At 37.0% G+C, this 20,369-nt stretch overlaps 1 protein-coding gene across 1 annotated transcript in view; it reads left to right on the forward strand.

The window, feature by feature from the left end:
- The window catches only part of zdhhc14 (zDHHC palmitoyltransferase 14), a 117,896-nt gene that overhangs the window by 71,796 nt on the left and 25,731 nt on the right, over positions 1–20,369 (forward strand). The window contains exons 3-8 of the mRNA XM_073051143.1: positions 4,186–4,347; positions 11,678–11,815; positions 13,234–13,282; positions 16,312–16,414; positions 18,830–18,939; positions 20,068–20,170. Of these exons, the coding sequence (XP_072907244.1) occupies positions 4,186–4,347; positions 11,678–11,815; positions 13,234–13,282; positions 16,312–16,414; positions 18,830–18,939; positions 20,068–20,170 (665 nt within the window). The remainder of the gene's footprint in view (positions 1–4,185; positions 4,348–11,677; positions 11,816–13,233; positions 13,283–16,311; positions 16,415–18,829; positions 18,940–20,067; positions 20,171–20,369) is intronic.

The following is a 20,369-nucleotide window of genomic DNA, read 5'->3' on the forward strand; positions in this document are numbered from 1 at the left end:
CTCATTTCCTCCCTCTTGTGCCAAATGAATTATGCTAAGTAACAGAGTTATATTATCTGCTGATTGTCTATTTTTAATAAGTCCTGTTTGATCCATATGTATTAATTTTGGTAAATATTTAGATAATCTATTACGGGAAAAGAAAGAATCCCTTATATTAAAACATTTGATTGATTTGTGGAACAAGACAAATGTTGATGATGAGATAAAGAAATCTTTATTAGCAAAGAGACCTCTAATTCAAAATAGACTCATTCCTTTTACAATGGATAACCAACTTTCATATAACAGGGTTCAAAAAGGATTAGATATATTGGAGATTGTTTTGAAGGCGGTATATTGATGTCATTTAATCAATTAAAGAATAAATATAAAATATCAAATAACACTCTCTTCTGTTATTTCCGCTTCTGCTTATTTAAGAGAGAAACTGGGTCAAACAATGTTAATGCCGAAACCTAATGAAATAGAAATTTTAATTCAAAAAGGAAAATTTTAAGAAATTACTTCTTGTATGTATAATTTGATTCCAAAACAGACAATTAAACAAGGAATTCATAAGTCAAGACAAAAATGGGAAACTGATTTGAATATTAAAATTGATGAAACAAGTTGGTCAAGACTGTCTTGACAGTATGACAAATACAACAAATGTCCGACTTAGATTAGTACAATACAATTTTTTACATCAACTGTATATTATACCACAAAAAATAAATATTATTTTTACTAGGTGATATTGAAGGGATAAAACCGAAACATAAATTGAACAAATATCAGAAAGAATTTATAAAAATTTCATTGGCAGTAGCCAAAAAGGCTATTGCAGTTACTTGGAAATCGGATTCATACTTAAGTATGGATCGTTGGAATAATGAAATTTTTAGCTGCATTCCACTTGAAAAAATTATTTATAATTTAAGAAACAAATATGACATATTTCCGAGAATTTGGTGCCCTTACTTACAAAAGATAGGATCAAATATATAGGTGCTCCGAAGATAAAGTTATTGGTCATCTGGGGAAATAAATAAATACATATATTAAAGCTATTTTGAATTGCATGTGGGGATCTTCCGATATCCAGGCAGTCTTTCTTCTTTTTTTCTTTCTTTCTTTCTTTTTTTTTAAGATAGGGATGTTAAGGGGGGGGGAGGGGGAGGGCTGATATCATATTACTCTATCATTCTATTCATTCTATGTAATTATCTTAAAAATTGAATAAAAAAATTTTTAAAACAAAAGTTTTTGCTTGGTACATGTCTGTCAGATCCATTGCTTGTCTATATCCTCATGAAGACCTTTATGAATCTCTTAATTCACTCCAGTTCTGAACACCAGCACATCAAAAGTGAAGGCTATGCTGCACGCTCAAGTCCAAGTTATTTATATACAGTGGATTCTGGTTAATTGGGCCATCGGTAAATGAGAGCAGCTGTTTATTCGGGATGACTTTTAAAGAACAAAATGAAAAAATAGCTTGATTCCCTTCATTTCTTTGGGATAATATGCCATTTAATTGGGGCAGGAGACTGTTGCTGAACAGTTTCTTCCTCACTTGTGTGGCTGTTATACACTACATGCTTAGAACGATCATTTTTAAAACAGTGTCATTTGCGTTGCCATTGGTCATTTGCGTGTGTTTGTTTTCAAAAAAAGAATTTTTGTCACTGGTAGTTGAGAAATAAGTTGTAAGACAATTAGGAACTGCTTTGCTCACCATGGTTTCAAGGATTCAGGCTTGGAGATGCCAGAAATGGCTGGGAATAAAAGTGAAATGATTTTGCTACTTCAAAAAATAAGGACCTATGAAGAATTTGAAGGTATCGACAATCATCTTGAATGTTACAATGAAAAGGAAGATTTGGAGGATGCCATTGGTTGAAGCATGGTATGAAGGGAGTCCTTTAACTGCACTTAGTGTCTGTGCTGATTTTATTAATTTACAGTCAATCAAAAGAAGATAACAGATGAATTCTGTAAATAACTATTAGTATCAAATGGTTTTATACTACCGTAGAGGTATTGGCAGTGTTCTAATTTGTTCTGTATTTCATTTTAATACATAAATTGTACTCAGTTAAATAGCAGTGTCTTTTTTTTTAATAGCTTTTAACTACCTCCTGGAAGCTGTGGCTAATTGGGGTAGCTGCTTAATTGGGCCAAAATGTACTGGTCCCAATGTGTCCTAATTAACTGGAATCCACTTTATTAGGAAATACAGTAGCTCAAATACTGACCAGTGGGCAACTAATTTTAACATACCTCCTGTCTGGAAAATCCATGACAGCTTCCTGTCTTTTAGTTGGTTTTCTATCTCTACTTCGATTGTTCTTTATATTTCATCATTTTTGGTCATAGTGACAGATTATTGTGTAGTCGTAGAACAATACAATACAGGTACAGGCCCAGCCTAGCTTGTCCCAATTTGCTGAGTTCAGCCTACATCCCTCTAAGCCTTACCATACTATATACATATTCAAATGCCTCTTAAATTATGTTTTTAGAGTTCCCTCAATCACTGTATCTATTCATGCAGCCCCCCTCCCCCACATGTGGAAAAATTTTCTCCTCAAGTCTTTAAAAATTTTATCCTCTCATCCTAAATCTATGTTCCTTACCCTGGGGGAAAAGTCAGTTACCAGCTACCTTCAAGTTTAATTATCATTCAGCCATCCATGAATATAGCCAAACAAAACAGCGTTCCTCCAGGACCAAAGTGCAAATTAGCACATAGCACAAATCATACATATTGTTACGATTTCAGAAACAAACACTCGAAGGAAAAAAATAATATAGCCCTAATTCCTGTGTGGCATGACTGTAGAACTGAGGTAAGTTGTTCTGGTCCAGCTTGTTCTTTCACTGAGCGAACAGGGGACAGCAGCACTGATGGAAGGGGACAGCTCCCATCCCAAGTACGGATTCCAGTGTGCCTCACAGAGGCTTTTCCACACTGTCTCCTCTCCTGGTCTGTTGCCACAGGCATCCCCGCGGCTTCGAGCTATTCCTCAGCACATCTGAGGCCATATAGCTTCCCCACCATCTGCCTCATCAATGAACCAGTGAACTGGGCTTGTAGGATTCTACATTACCAATGTCCAATGGGGTCTTGAGGTCACAGTAAAAATGTCCAAAACAATCACTTGCACACCATCCATAGGAACACGACAAGTCCAGGCAGCAACATAAAAACGGTACACAATAAGTCTAACTCCATCACTAACGAGCAACACACTGATGGGGTAGTCCTGCAGTGCTTGATGTTCTTAGTCTCTTAAAGGCACACAAGATGAACAAATATGCCTTTGGACCCAGAGTGGCTGCTGCATCTGTGCACACCGCCATCTTACTGGAAAAATTTATATATGCCTTTCATAGCGTTTCCGTAAGGTTGCCCATCATTCTCCTGTGTTATAGGGAATAAAGACCTAGCCTGGCCGATCTCTCCCTATAATTGAGGCCCTCTAGTCCTCACAACATCCTCATAAATAATTCCTGCATTCTTTCTCATTTAAGCATGACTGTCCTACAAAAGGGTAACCTTTACTATGTGCAGTACTCCAAGTGTGATCAGAACCTCAATATCCCTCATCAGTCAAGTTTCCCTAAATTTCTCAGATTTGCACTTCATCCAGTCAGAGACATCTGCTCCTGGATTCCTGATGTCATACTCCTTAAAGCCTCCCACTTGCTCTTCATTCCTTTCCCTTCAAACAGGTAAATCCAATGGACCTCGGTTAGATTTTGCCAAATTCTCCCAATCCTCCTGAGGCATTGGTCAGACCACATTTGGAGTAATGTGAGCAGTTTTGGGCCCTGGGTTATATCATTTGAAGTAACTGGAAACTCATATAGCACATTAATCGATAGCAATTCCAATTGCATTAACTTCTTTGTATTATCGAAGGTCATTGCCACATGTAAGCTCATGAAAGGTAAAAACTTTATGCCAAGGTAACAACCTGATACAGCATTTCTGATATTTTTGATTGAAAGTAGTCAGCATTCTGTTCTTATTGCTTAAAACAAAATAAGGCTGAACCAACTTGCTATTTGTTAACCATAGTTTATCAGTAATTGCCTTCAAATGAATGTATTATGTGGTATTTTAAAAGAAGCATATCAAATAAAATAATCCTGCAATTGTGCACTTTATAACTTTGTTTTCCTTTTCCCTTGTAGATATTGCCAATGGTTCAAGTTCAGGAGGTGGGTATCGTCCTCCCCCCAGAACAAAAGAGGTGATAATTAATGGGCAGACAGTCAAGTTAAAATACTGCTTCACCTGTAAGATCTTCCGTCCACCACGTGCCTCTCACTGTAGCCTTTGTGATAACTGTGTAGGTAAGGAATTTCCTTGGAAAGCTGTTCAAATTTTTTCATAACTAAGAAATGTTTAATTGAATTGTGAAGTTGCAATTAAAAGGAGTATGACTGATTGCAAAGTTTCAAAGTTGTAGAACTTAGATAACTGAATATGCTATTTCAAGGCTGTGACACTTGGGTAATCCTTTGTTGCCTTATTAGAAATCTCTGCTCCTGTTAAAAATAGCACATAATTTTGGCAGGATTGGATTACAAATGCTGCTCTTTTTGTGTGCAGTATCACAGATAGTGATACCTGATACTTTAGCAGAGTTCTGCTGGGATAGCCAGACTGAATGTTAAAGTTATACATTCCAGTGTTTCTACAATGGCAGCTGCAGCAAGGGTGATTCACTAAGGGATATCTGAAAGAGCTACAAAGAAACAATCTGAAGCCTTGGGGCATTGATGAAAGGTTGTGAGGAAGAGCCCTAAGGGGTATAACTGCATGGTATATAATCTGTGAGAGTGTATGTACTGAGTAGACCTATCCCTCCGAACAAAGCAGCTGATAATTAATGGACAGAAGTTAAAATAAAACTTGGTAACTATGAAATCTTCCAGTAATTGAATGTTGCGGCCTTTGTAGCAATTACAGTATATAAGTAGGTAACATCTTAGAAAAGCATTTCAAAACTTTGCAAAACAAAAAAAATAATTTTTCAAGAACTTATTTCTGCCCATATGATATTGAAATGCTGCCTTTAAAGGAGAAGCCATTTATTCCAGAGTTTAGAAATTAGTGAAAAACGTTATTTATAATTATATGCAGATTTTCAAATGATTATTTTTAATATGAATGATATGAATTATTTTTTAAAAAAAGTTTTAAGCCTTATTCTTGTCTGATATTCAATTTTTGAGCTAACCTTTAAAATTTAAATAAAAAACCTGCCAACCTCATGGAATAAAGGCAGGAAATGCTGCTACACTCAGTATGGCTGTGACTGGCTACATAGTGAAGTTCACTGAGTACATCACCATTATAAACACATCTGTGTGAGGGAAAATCAGAAGTCACAGTTGCCGGCAGAGGTCTGAGCACAGCTCTCAGGTCAGCAAGAGCTGTGCTTTCCCACACCATCAGGAACACAAAAAGGGATTAGTTACAGAGAATACTGTGTACAGCCATTTCTGTGACACAGGGCATATGTGGCAGGGCATTCAGATCATAACAGATTACAATTTCACCCTGCACATCAACGACATGCTTCTCTTCCCAAATGTCTTTTATGCTCGTTTGATGCACGAAGTGATGCGCTGGCGAGGAAGGTCCCCTTCCCCTGAGGCGCTCTAGCTGCAGCTGATGTGAGGAAGACCTTAGCTAGGGTCAACCCACGTAAAGCTGCGGGGCCTGGTAACATACCTGGTCAGGTGCTGAGGGACTGTGTAGCTCCATTAACTAAGGTTCAAAAATGCATCTTCAATATCTCTCCAGAGCAGCCCACTGTCTTCTTGAGTTTCAAGGCAACCACCATCATCCATTGCCCAAGAGGGCAACAGTAACCAGCCTGAACGATAGTGGCACTGACATCAACGATAATGAAGTGCTTTGAGTAGCTGGTTATGAATCACATTAAATTGCATCTCACCACTATATTGGACCCTTTCCAGTTCACTTATCACTTATGTCAGTCCACTGATGATGCCATTGCCTCTGTACTCTACTCCGATCTCACCCACCTGGAAAGTGGTGCCTCGTATTCCAGGATGTTGTTTATTGACTTTGGCTCGGTGTTCAGAAGCTGGCGGGTAAACTGCTGTCGTTGGGCCTCAACACCTCCTCTGTAACTGGTTCCTGAACTTCTTGACAGAAAGCCCGCAATCAGTCCATGTTTGCAGATTCATCTCTAGCTCTATCACACTGAGCACTGGCGTTCCCCATTGACTGCATTGCTGGATCCAGATCATACCGAATCAAGTCTGCTGAGGACATAAGTGGTCGGTCCATTAGCAATGATGTGAGACGGTGTGCGGAGAGGAGGTAGAGGCACTGATAGAATGGTGCAAGCGCAACAACTTGAGTCTCAACATGGACAAAACCAAAAAGACGATTGTGGACTTTAGGGAGGTGCAGGCTGACCACTCCTTTCTACACATACATGGCTCCTCCATGGAGAGAATTAGGAGCACAAGTTTCTGTGAGTGCACAAAATGGATGATCTCAACTGGTCCCTCAACAACATCTCTTTGTTCAAGAAAGCACAGCAGTATCTCCACTTTTTTCTTTTTACAATATTTTTATTCAGAAGAAAAAACAAGATTTACAGAGTGCAACACATAGATACATCTCAACGTAAATTGTGTACATTCATATATTGTAATAAAATTGATCAAAATGTTATAGCATATCACATAAAGGTATACCACTCTGTAATCAAAAATTTAAAGATGGGTCATACATCATAAAATAAATTTTTTATATAAAAAAAAAGTCAACCCCCTACCAACTATCAAAGAAAAAAGCTGATGGATGATAATGAATAATTAGGAAAAAAAACATGCACTTAAGAAGAGAAGATAGAAATATACATAAAAGTTTGTGCACTGGTAAACTTTATAAATTGGAAAAGTAATTTAGGAAAGGTCCCCAGATATCATAAAAAGATTGTTTCGAATTTAAAACTGAGCAGCGGATCTTCTCTAAATTTAAATAAGACATAATATCACGTAGCCATTGAAGATGTGTAGGAGGGGTAGACTCCTTCCATTTAAGTAAGATTGCTCTCCTTGCTAAAAGAGAGGTTAAAAACTAAAACCTGTAGATTAGGAGTATTTAAAGTTATATCTTCGTTTGCAATAATACCAAACAAGGCAGTAAGGGGATTTGGGTTAAATTGGACCCTAAAAAGTTGTGAGAAGGTATGGAATACTTCCTGCCAAAACTTTTCAATTTTAGGGCAAAACCAAAACATATGAATTAAAGAGGCATCAGCAGAGTTGCATTTATTACAAAGTGGAGAAATGTTCGGATAAAAACTGGCCAGCTTCTGTTTAGAAATGTAAGCTCTGTGAACCACTTTAAATTGTAGAAGAGAATGACGGGCACAGAAAGATGATTTATTAACCCGTTTAAGAATTTTATTCACTCCACTTTTGATTGAGATGAGTGATGCTTCCCCCCCCCCACCCCCATTTTAACCAACTTTACAGGAGCACTATTGAGCATGTACTGACCAGCTGCATCATTGTGGTACAGGAATTGCAAGGCATCTGACCTCAAAGCCCTTCAAAGGAATGCAAGGAGTCTTTCTTCCACTCATCAGAGATGTTTATCAGGAGTGCTGCATACAAAGGCCCTTAACATTGTCAGTGATCCCTCCCATCCATCCAATGATCGCTTTGACACCCTACTGTCAGGCAGGAGGTACCACAGCATTAGGGCAAGAACTATTAGGATGGAAAACAGCTTCTTCCCCCAGGCCATGAGATGACTGAACTCCCTGCCACCAGCCAGGTCTCATCATGTATTAAATGCCAGACATGTTTTACTCTTTACTTTTTCATTTGTGTCATTAATGCACCTAATTATTTGTTAATTTATTTGTGATAATACTCAGTTATGTATGTGAGCTATATGTACTGTGTTGCACACTTTGGTTTAGAGGAATGTTGTTTTGTTTGATGGTATACATGTGCACAGTTGAATGAAAATTAACTTGAACTTGTAAGTCAGGCAGTATCTGTGGAAAGGGAAGCTTCAGATCAAAAATACTCTTGGAACTGGGAAGGAGAGAATAAATGCGAGTTTTAAATTGCAGGAATAGTGGATAGAGTAAAGGCAAGGTATCTTTATATTAAGGTGATGTCAGAGTTGTCATGGTGATAAGATGCCGGGATTGACCTATCAATAGAATATGCCTTTTTTTTAGTCAAGTCTGACTCTTTGTGACCTCATGGACCATAGGGTCCATAGGGTTTGCATGGCAAGATATAGCCAGGCCTTTCTTCCGTGCAGATACTGCCACTGCCTAGGTTGGGGCCTAGCTGGGTTTGAGCTCCAGGCCATCTGCCTTGAAGTCCAGTGCTGATGCCACTACACCACCAGCCAGCCCATCAATAGAATTTTGGAGGGAAATTGAAGTGATAGCAGAAAGAAACAATGTGTTGCTAATAGTAGGGATGCTGGACGTGCCCAGCTCGCCATGTTATACCAATGGACAGAAAAGCTGCGCCAATGTCACCAATGGATGACTTAGAGCAGAAATAGCCACTTCTGATGCAAAGAGCAAGTGGGCTACCTTAAATGAATTTGATATTGATTCTGAAAAGCTGTAGTGAGCTGAGCAGAAGGTGAGGTAATGTTCCTCAAGCTTAAGTTGGACATCCTTGTAACAATTCAGGATACCACAGATAGGTCAGAGTGGGAGTAGTATGGACAATTTAAGTGGTAGGCAACATTAAACTTAGTAGTGTTGCTCTTGAATACTGAACACAGGTTCTCCATAAAGTAATCGGCCTATTTTGACGTTCTGTACACCAAGGGCAATACAGTAAATTAGAAAAATAACAGGCAAGGTGTGCTGTGGTGAACTACATATACCTGTCTGGACACCCCCCCCCCCGTTGACTGCTCCTGTGGCTCTTCCCACTGACCATGGCTCCTCCCACAGACCCTGGTATAAAGGCGATTGAGGCCTGAGCCCTGCCCTCAGTCTCCAGGATGTAGCATGGTGGTCAATTGCTGCTTGTTCTTTCTTCCAGTCAATAAAAGCTGATATCTCGCCTCACGTCTCAGAGAGTTATTGATGGTGCATCATGTGCTTTATGTGGAAAGATAAACTGACTGGTGGGAAGGAAAGAGGTGAAAGAACAGATGTTGCATCTCCTGCAGTTGCATGGAACAAGTATACTGTAAGATGAGGAGAGGGAAGTTGGGATGGAAGACCAGACCAGGGAGTCATGAAGAGAATGGAGGGGAATTGTATAGAATAGATGATTTTTAGAGTTAAGGACGGAATGTGGGCAACTGGGATGAGCAGGGAGGTTGTGATGGAACAGCTGGGCTAAAGGACCTGATTCCATGCTTTATTACTGCTTTACTGACTCTATCATGAACTCCTTTATTATGTCTTTCTCATACCTTGGGAACCAACCCTCAGGGAAGGGTGATCAAGTCTGATAAATTTCACTATAACCTTAAGTGTTCATTTGTAAAAGAATATTTGGAGAAAAATATCTCAAACACAACCCAATGATTATAGTTTAGCAAGTTGCAGCAATCCTGATCCCTGCATGCTTCCAAGAAATGGACTACCTGAAGGAAGTATCTCAAGGCACTGGAGAGATACTAACAATGCTGACAAAAATCCTCCAGACTCCACTGGCACAATAAGTGACCAGCAGGAGTTTCATCTTCCAGGCCAGCATCCTCAGTGAGGTCCTAATAACCAGCTATTTGGCTCAGATGGATAGGACGCATTATTCATATAATTAAAAATTGGCTGGCAAAATAAGTTCAGCTATGGCAAGAAATTACCATTTGACTGTAGAGAATGATTAAAGGATGTTCTCTAAGTTTCCTGGGAAAAAGTGTAACATAGTCTCATCGACTGAGAACCTTGAGTTACACTGTCAAGAGCACACAGGAGCCTGTGTCAGGAAAGAATCCTTCAGTTGATAAGTTACTCATCTTTGCACCTCTTCAAGCATCACCTACTCCACTAGTGAAAGACTCCGCAGGTTCCCACACATTGGCCTCACTATACAGATCCTGCAGAAGCGGATCCAAAATAATGACTTGAATTGTCTCAGGCTTTTGGCTTTTTTGAGACCTGTTCTTTTGTTTTCCCTCCATTTGATCATTATCATATTGGTGCTCTTCTAATGTGTGTCCCTCACAAGCTGTATACATTGCACTTTAGAATTAGAAGAGCCTTGTTTTCAGTGTACAGTATTACACTGCAACAAAAGTGGGAATAATTCCCAACTGGAAGCTTATAGTAATGTATTTTGTTTTGCTGGTTGCCAAACCTGCCTCATTTATGGCCTGATTTCGGCATGATCATGTCAATCCTTTGTTGAAAAATGTAACATACAAACAGTTATGTATAGTTAAATAGCAGGGTCTACATTTATAAAAGGTTTTTATTTCCAGCCTTGAGAGACTATACAGCAGCTTTTAAAAGTAGAATAAGTGGCTGCTAACATGAATCCAGTAATATTTGGACAATTGGCACTGAGGAATATTTTGTAGGATAAAAATTTGCAGTGACCAGAATATTAAGGTGAAGCCCCTTTCCTTTCTTCAAACTATAACAATGAACTTTTTTTATTTCCATCAAAGTTGGCAGTTGGGCCTAAGTTTAATATCACTACAAAAAGGATAACCTGCCCATCTATGCAGGGTTTTGCTTTTAGAATAGAGAGTTGTTGACCTATCTTTGAATTGGAGTAAAAGGCTTGTGAATTTAGGATATTCTATTTTACCACACTTTGAAACAACAAATAAAGCTTTTCCATGTATTCAGAGTATAATTGGTGTTTTTTTTTTAACTGTAAGCTTCTGGAAGTTGTACTTTGCATGAGACTGTGAGCTCAACTGTCATGAAAATGTTAATGAAAATAGCCAAGATTCCTTTTTAAAATGTATTGTGGTTACAAAGTGAAAGTGGATGTCCATAAGGATTCATAAGGATTGTACCGAACCGTAATTCTTTTGTTGAAGTGAGCAATGTTTCAGAAATATTTGGCACTTCTTTTTGCCAAAATTGAAGTACTAACCTTTCCCACTGAATATGAATCATATTTTAATCATTAAGAAGAGATTTCTATATCTAGGAATAAATAAACTATTTTTAATTATTAAGAAGAAAATTCAAGTACAGTACAGTATTCCGTTTGAGGAAATAGAGCAGCTTCCTTTGTCTCATACATTTTAAATTTATCATTAAATTCTTTCTTGTTGGCTTGAATAGAGTAGTTGAAACTTAATCTTACAATTAGTGGGTTTCAGCATTTTTGTTACACATATTTTTGATTTAAAAGCAACTTTATTTGAGAATATTTGTGGTTTTATTGGAGAAAATTTGAGAATACATGTCCAAATTTAATTTCCTCATTCTTTTTTAATGTTAAGTGCATGAAGAGGGAAGATGAAATATTATCAGATCAATTATGTTTCTTTCCATAGTTGGAACAGCATTTGGAATATAATAAATTTTATCTGGATGAAAAGCAGATGTGGCATTCAAAATATTTTCCAGATATTGCAAGAAGTCAATCTAGGTTAAAAATAACCAGTCATGCAAACTCCATTTTGTAACCTGATGCTATAATTTGTTTTCCAATATTGCTCTTCCCCCTTTAGAACGATTTGATCACCATTGCCCCTGGGTAGGCAACTGCGTGGGAAAAAGGAACTACAGATTTTTTTACATGTTTATTTTGTCACTGTCATTTTTGACAGTATTCATCTTCGCCTTCGTCATCACTCATGTCATTCTCCGTAAGTATTGTTTTAATTTGGACTACTTGTAGGGTGGCTTTTCTAGTTCTCCTCCCACCTTCTGACATGAAGCAAATAGTAGTTTCTGATTGAGTGATAACACCTTGGATATGACTGCATTTGGGTTCAATGTAGAAATAGTTGAAAACCCACATTCTAAGAATACTTTATATTACAAGACAGTCAATCATGCATGACTGCATCATAAATGAAAATGTATTTGTTGGACCACAAATTGATAGACACTAACATATTTTTGATGCAATGCTTTTGAACTGTGCATTGAGATATTTATTCTAAAAAAAAATTGGACAGATGTGGATTTTATTGTTTAATGGCAAAACAATAAAAGTTGATATTAGTGAAGAAAGTTGTGTATTTCTTATTTGAATAGAAATACATTTAGCTCTTTTACACAGAATCTTTGAACTGTAAATGGAAAAATTAGACTTTTAAAGGATTTTGTTTGTTATGTGCTTGTACTTGTCAGGTGAAAAAGAATCCCATATCAAGTTCTTATTTTAGTTCCCATATCATCCTCTCCTGTGGCCTCTTGAGTGACTTGAGCTAATTCCCAGAAAATATAGCCTGTAGACATTGTAGAAACTGGATTAAGACAGTTTCAATTTATAAAGGATACAGCTAGTTTACAGAGGAGATTGTTGTCCATCAGTTATAGTTGGACTTCAACACAGTTTTAATTCAGATCTTCGAATGAGTATATTTTATTTGTACTCTAAGTGAACTACAGTTTTCTTCAATATAATAAGTTGATATATTTTCTTTTAATGTAATAATATTTACAATTCATTTCTGGCATCAAGAGTTTCAAATCTGGTTGAAAACACAAAAAAACTTTTCTAATGTTTTTTTAATCATACTAATCAATTAAGTATGAAATGTATAAATAGTATTTGATTTAATTGCTACCTGAATTATTGGTACCAGAAATTTCAATTCTGTATCATTAAAGATTTTATATTTTTCTATTGTGAAGTATGCCGAGACCAAGAACTCCAAACTGGCAGTGTGATGCTCAGGCAATTTGTTCATATGCTGCCTTTCTTATCTTTTGGTTGTCCTGCTTGGTGAATAAATCTTTGCCATAAGTAAGGTAGATTCATACTAGCGCGTTGAGATACATGCAAATTAATGAGGTGTTCAAAGTAAAATTTGAAATTTAAACATTTCATTGTGTTTATATGTCATTTTCATGCAGATAAAAAGTGGGAAGTTTCTGCAATAGTTGTAGCTTAAAAGGAAACTGTGTTATAGATGAATATAGGATACAATGTTAAAGCTTCATGATTAATAATGTTTGAATGTGATCATTATATTTTGAAGAAAGTAATCATAAACTCTTATGATTGATTTTTTAAAATTTTCTTTTAACCTAACATTTGATCAATTTTACATAGGATCTCAGAAGACCGGATTTCTAAATGCGCTTAAAGACAGTCCTGCAAGATATCCTTTATTGTTACATTTGGTGGAGGGGGGGGGGGTAAAAAAAATCCAGAATGTTTACTCCTCCTTCAGAGAGTGTACTGGCGGTTGGTGTCAGTTTGCATTTTTGTAGTAACCTACTACATAACTCTTCAATAAATATTTTAGTATTTCTGGTTTTTAAATAATTTCATAATGTAACTTTTTTTGTTTGTAACAAAATCATATTAAGTTGCACAATTAATTAGTTTCCAGTTTTTGGAAGAGATGTAATAAGAACCTGAGAATTAAATTAGAGCAAATGTCCCCATAACACATTAGAATTAGCTTTTAGTTTTGTTCAAAGTACATTTATTATCAAAGTTTGTATACTCTAGACAACTTAGAGTTTTGTCTTCTGGCAGGCAGTAACAGAAGATGGAAACACAATAGAACACATTTTAAAAATAAAAATCCCTACACAACAATGCTTGAAATGAATGCTAACATTGCATTTGCCTTTCTTACCACCTCATCAACCTGTAAAGTTAACCTTTGCCCATTCTCCCAATCTGTGTAAACCCTGCAGATTCTGTTTCCTCAACACTACTGGCCTCTCCACTTATCTTTGTATTGTCTGCTAACTTGGCCACAAAATTCATCATCTAAATTATGAACACACAATATGAAAAGAAGTAGTCCCAAAGCCAACCTCTGCCAACCAGAAAAGGCTTTCTTTATTTCAACTCTTTGCCTCATGCCAGTCAGCCGATCTTCTATCCATGTTAGTATCTTCTAAAGTAATTTTGCTCTCGCTTAAAAAAAGAATGTACTTGTTAAAGAGCAAATATAGCAAAGATTGGCTAGGTTGGTACTTGGGAAGGTGAGTCTGTCATTTGGCTTGCTTCAATGAGGCTAATCTTTTCTGTAGAGTTTTTGATGAATGAAAGATAATGTAATTGAAACTTAATATTTTTGGTGAACTAGATGAGGTAGAAAAGGGAGGATGTCTCCTCTGGCTGAGGGCTCTTGAGCTCAAGGTCACAGTCTCAAATTGAGGGACAGACCATTTAGGATTGAAACGAGAGATTTCTTCAGAGGAGGCTGAATGCTTGAATTTTTCCTCTGCTGAGGTTTAGTTATTGATCTGCTTTCAAAAATTATATTGAATACATGAAGTAACAAAAAATCTGGCAATAGCACAGGAAAGTGATGCTCGAGTAAAAGACCAGCCATCATTTTATTAAATGGCAGAGTTGGCTAAAGAAGGCAAGAACTCATGTTCTTCTTACATGATTGCGAAGCCCTGAACTTGCTGGTATTTCTCAAAGGTGCAGCAATGTTGTTCTCTACAAAAAATCCAGTAGTAGAATGCAAACTTATGGCAGCTTCTGGGAAATCTGACCACTGTACTTGTGCAGTAAGAGCATTGAATGGAGAAGAAGATTGTAAGGAAGCAAAATATTAGGTAAAATGTGTTCTTTAATTGAGTATAAATAAATAACAAATACATTTCTTTAATTTCTTATTTGCCTAGCAGATCAATCCCATTAGCACAATCCTCCTTCTCCCAGGGATGAGGTGGTTGGAGGTTCTGTTGGCATTACTGGGTTTTTACGGGATGGAGTTGCTAGCTTCATGCCCAACCCTCCTTTCGCAGCCAGGCTTGGGACCACCTCTGGTGGAGTTCATCATTTGAAGTGGAGTTGATTTATTAGTGTAACATGTACTAAAGTACTATGAGAAAATTGTTTCATGCAGAAATAATTGATCCATGCAGATCATTTGAGGTAGTGCAATGGATAACAGTAATGCAGAATAAAATGTTACAGAGAAAGTGGATCTCTATTAAAGCAACACTCAGTTTCCTTCATTCCAAAGAAAACAATCACAATCTAGCCAGTCTCATTAGGTGATAATTCTCTGGCCTTGGTAATGTAAATTTCTTCTGTATCCTCTGTGGTGCAATCATATCCTGTATCAAAGTGACTATAATTGAAAACAGTACACTAGCTGTAACTAACTCAACCTTTTATACAGTTCCAGCATGACCTTCCTCCTTTTAATCCAGTTTCTCATGTAGAACAACCAGTTCTACCAAAGTTAAGGATACTGCGACATGCTTTATACACTTCTGGATCCAGTGTTTTAATGCATTACCCCTTGTCTTGTTTTTCTCCTGAAATAAGTTACCTTAATATTGTCCAAAATGAATTGTGTTTGACTCTCTATTTACCACCTGATCAGTCTATTGATAATCATAGTCATACAGCACAAAACATACACTTTAACCCATTGAATCCATGCCAACCATCAAATATCTATCCATACTTACCTCCTGTACAAGCACTTGACCTGTAACTATCTATGCCGTGTCAATACAGATGTCATGAGAGTACTGGTCTCTAGTACCTCTCAAGCAGAGGGTTCAGATTCTGAGTGAAAAAGTTCTTTCTTAGATCCTTCTAACACTCCAATCCCTTAATCTAAATCTAATTTAAATATTCAATGTAGACAGATGGCTTTTAAGGCTTCTTCCTCGCTATCAGTCACACTACTAATACTGTCACCTGTTCATTGTTTTGGTTCTTTATGGTGAATATCTGATTTCAAATGGAGTATTCAGATAGGAAGGAAAATATTTAATTGCAGAAATTAAATCAAAACGGGAGCAATTGACTTTTGCCCTCATCAATTGCATTGGTAGTGAATGTTCAGTAATGTAACTGTACAAGTTGCAAAGCTGGGATTTACTGACTAATTTTTGGTGAAGTTGACTTTGAATCTGATTTTTATGTAACAGACCTCTTGGGGAAAATGACTGATATTCTAATTTAGTTTGCAGTTCACAAGATAACATTGTGGTCAAGTATGTAACATTTATTTCAAACCTCCTTTTAAAGGCATATTTATAGAACATTTGCATTTGTATGTTTAAAGTTTCTGTTCAATATTTTCTGCCATTGGTTTTTAGAATCAACAGAAATAGGTTTAAATTGTAGAAAGTGCATCATTGTTTTTCACTCTTGTATCAGTTTTAATTCTCTGTTAGTCCTTGATTCCATTATTACTGTACTGGAGGCAGTTGTTTGTTTCTTCTCTGTGTGGTCAATCCTTGGCCTTTCAGGATTTCATACTTATCTGATCAGCTCAAATCAGACAACAAATGAAGATGTAAGTATTTTGAATTATTCCATAGTAGTTTGCTTATGGTCTGACTTTTGTTTCTAGTGCTTGCTAATAATCAACAGTTTCAATTGCATTCTAATGTGCTAAGTAGTTGGAAATTCTGATATCAAGTGTAGCTAGGTTCACTATCTTAGCAGTAGTTTACTTAAATTTGTTCCTTGAAAATTAGGAATTGTGTTTAGTTAGCAACCCCATTTATCTTAAAATTTGGCAAAACAAAGACCTGCATTGTAGTTAAGAATGAAGATTTAGGTTCCAAGCAAACAAACCTAGTCAGCAATGCTTTGGACATGGGGAAATAATGTCTCTTGGATGTTATTGAGCTTTTTGCAAAGGTGACCAAAAGGACTGATGTGGTAGAATAGTAAAAGTTGTCTGCATGGACTTTGAGGAATTTTTTTTGGTCAAGATTCTACATGGTAAACAGATCTAAAAGGTGAGACCACGTGGATCCAGGGTGAGCTAGCTAATTGGATACAAAATTGGCTTGGTGATAGGAGTCAAGAAGGTGGTAGGGGAGTGTTGTTTTTCAGTTTGGATACCTGTGAGCAGGTGTACAACATGTATCAGTGCTAGGTAACAGTTCTGATGAAAATATAGGTAAATATCTGAGTAGTAAGATTTATAATTAGTAGTGCATGGACACTGGAAAAAGGTTGTCTTAGGTTACAACCAGTTCTAGATTAACTGGGAAAGGACTAAAGGAATGAAAATGGAAATTGACTCAGAAGTGTACAAAGTGATCCATTTTAGGAAGTTAAATCAGGGCAGGGTTTAGACAGTAGATGATAGGGCCTTGAGTGTGTAATGGATCAAAGAGACCTTGGGGTATAAGTGCACATTTCTCTGAAAGTGGTGACAAGTGTAAACAAGGTGGTGAGGAAGGCGTATGGCATACTTGCCTTCAACAAATGGGGAATTGAGTGCAAGATTTAGAATGTCATGTTACAACTGTACAGGGTTTTTGTGAAACCACATGTGGAATATCATGTGCAGTTCTACTCCCATTCTGTAAATTAGATGTGTTCAAGTTAGAGAGGGTGTGGAGAACGTTATGAGTACATTGCTGGGACTGGAGGGCCTGTGCTTCCAGGACAAACAGAATAGACTGGGACTGCTTACCCTGGAATGAAGGAAGCTGAGGGCTGATCTTAAAGATGTTTATAAGATCATGAACACAGATAAGGTGGATGGTCACATAGGTTGGGGAGTTTAAAACTCAAGGACATAGGTTTAAGGTGTGAGGAGAAAGAATTGATAGGAATCTGAGGGACATGTTTTTCCACACATAGTGTGGTACGCATATGATATTAGCTGCCGAGGAAATGGTAAGGGGCCAGTACAATTACAACGTTTTTAAAGATATAGTGACAGGTTCACTGATAGGAAAGGCTGTGGGGGTGGGGGGGGGTGGTGGTAATGAGCCAAGCATTAGCAACAGAAACTAGTTCAGGACTGGTTGACATGGACAGGTTGGGCAGAAGGGCCTGATTCTGTGCGGTACAACTCTGATATTCAGTGCGGTTAAGGAGACTAGGATTAACACTTCCCGTTGCTCAGTTGGGATGGGATAACAAATTGTATAGGTGAGCTTCCCCATTCATTAGTTGGTACTCTCAGTGGATGTCTCAAAATGCTGGGAGGAGGAAGAGCAAAATTAACTAGGGTTCCCTTTAATAGCAATTGCAGAGTTATTTAATGCATTCCTGGCATGGATAGAAATTATTTTATCATTAAGAATATCTCTATTCACCAAGCCTACCAAAATTGAAATAAAACAGAATCTCTAGAATCATTATGACATTATGATTGTATGGTTGCATCATTTGCAAACAACAATGTAGTTGAAGGGAGTATATAAAAAATATATACTTTGGACTTAATGGGTCAGCTTGAACATGACAGGTCATGTTTCCTTTCAGCAAGTAGTTGATCCAAGAACCAAAAATCTGCTGGCTGCATTATGAAGTTAATGCAGGATAATGAATTAATAAACACCATGTTATTTAGAATCCATATAAATTAGAATCTGAAAGTATTAATTCATTTTCAAAAGTACAAGAGTGTAGAACTTGAAATTTTATTTTAGGTGGGTAGTTGAGTTGTTTCTGCATTTACTTAAACAGGTGCAGTTTTGTATATTTCAGTCACTAATGTTAATTTTTGTTCTTTAGATACGAGCTATAACACGTTACAAAGACTGGTTCAACTGTGATATTGTGGATGTTCCTAATTAGCAGCTATGGCTGCAAGTTGTAAATTAATTTATCACTGTCATTCTCAAATGATTAGTAACAAAACTAGAGGGAATATGAATTTAAAATACTTGCTGCTTCCTTTAATGTTGAAAGTCCAATTTATTGAAAAATCCATGTGATTTAAAAAAAATTGTTCTTGTAGATTAAAGGATCGTGGTCAAATAAAAGAAGCAAAGACAATTACAATCCATATAGCTATGGGAACATCTTCACAAATTGCTGTGCAGCTCTTTGTGGGCCATTGCCACCAAGGTGGGAAATTATTGTAATTGTTCTGGTTTTTTCTTCTACTTTATCTGGTTTATTAATCCTATATGTGATTTCAGTTAATAATTGTTTCAACAAAAATATCTCCAGATGAATTCAAAAGCCATTATGTAACAATTACATTTTTAAGTCTCCATGGAAATGAATTATTACATGAGCTATTAGTTTAGTTACTGTTCAAGAACTTTTATCACCCTTTTTTAACAATCCATGGGATTGTGACAATTAATATGTGTCATTAGCATTTGAAAATCTACCAGTCAGAAGTATACAAGATGGCTTTGCAATGTCTTACTTCTTTACCATTCCTAATGATATGTTGCCTATTTCCGTTCTGAAGGATAGCAATAACTAGGTATTATGGCAAATTGGAAGAATGGATTAAAAATCCCACTATAACAGCAGCCATAGGATTCATTTAATTTTAAGAGGTATGCTTTACAGATATCAATCACAAAAGATCATTAGCTGTTGTACCTTTTATTTTTATACCAGGCTCTTCTACCCCAACAAGCTTGTGCTGCCCATTTACACCCACGTGACCAATTAACCTACTAACCCATCTGTATATCTTTGGAATGTGGGAGAAACCAGAGCACCCAGAGGAAACCTCCCCAGTCACGGGGAGAACATAAAAACTCCTTACAGACAGTGGTGGGAATTGAACCTGTGTCACTGGTGCTGTAATTGTGTTGTGCTAACCAATATGCTGCCGTGCCGCTCGAACCAGCCCTTCCACAGACTCTTGGACATACTTAATTCAAGTAGATGCCAGCATTGCTGCTTGGATGTTACTTTGTTTTGCCATGTTAGGCAGCTACAAGATTGCTTCAACTTAATTTATCTGAAGCTGTCATGCTTAGTACCGGTAGTTCAAATAAATACTCTGGTAGTGACATTAGTGCTCAGTTTACCTCTTGCAAAATTGGCAGGTAGACTTAAGGTAACAAAAGGAAGTTATTTTAAATGTAATTATTTATTGCATTCAAATGTTTTGAAAGCTAGTCACATTATTTTTAATTCCCTATCATAATCATGAAGAAATTTGCATTAATTTTAGACACTGATTACTATGGTTAATGACTAACTATACTTTATGCTTTTTTAAAATAGCTTAATTGATAGAAGAGGAACGATCCAGTCAGATACACCACAGCCAGCAATGCCACCAAATGGAATCACCACATATGGGGCCACACAAACTCAGAGCAACATGGTAGGATCCATACCATAGTGTTGCTCACCAAGATCCTGTCATTGTTTATCTCCATCATCCTCCTCCCATCTTTCTATAGTCCATTTTCAGCTACACCAGGAAAGCCAAATCTCATAAAAACAGCTGATCTAAGCTACTGTGATTAAAGAGGTGTCCTGAACACTTGGAAAACTGATTGCTTCACGGGAATATGTATGAG

Source organism: Hemitrygon akajei, chromosome 7 (assembly GCF_048418815.1).
Source record: "Hemitrygon akajei chromosome 7, sHemAka1.3, whole genome shotgun sequence".
In the NCBI taxonomy this organism is placed as follows: Eukaryota; Metazoa; Chordata; class Chondrichthyes; order Myliobatiformes; family Dasyatidae; genus Hemitrygon; species Hemitrygon akajei.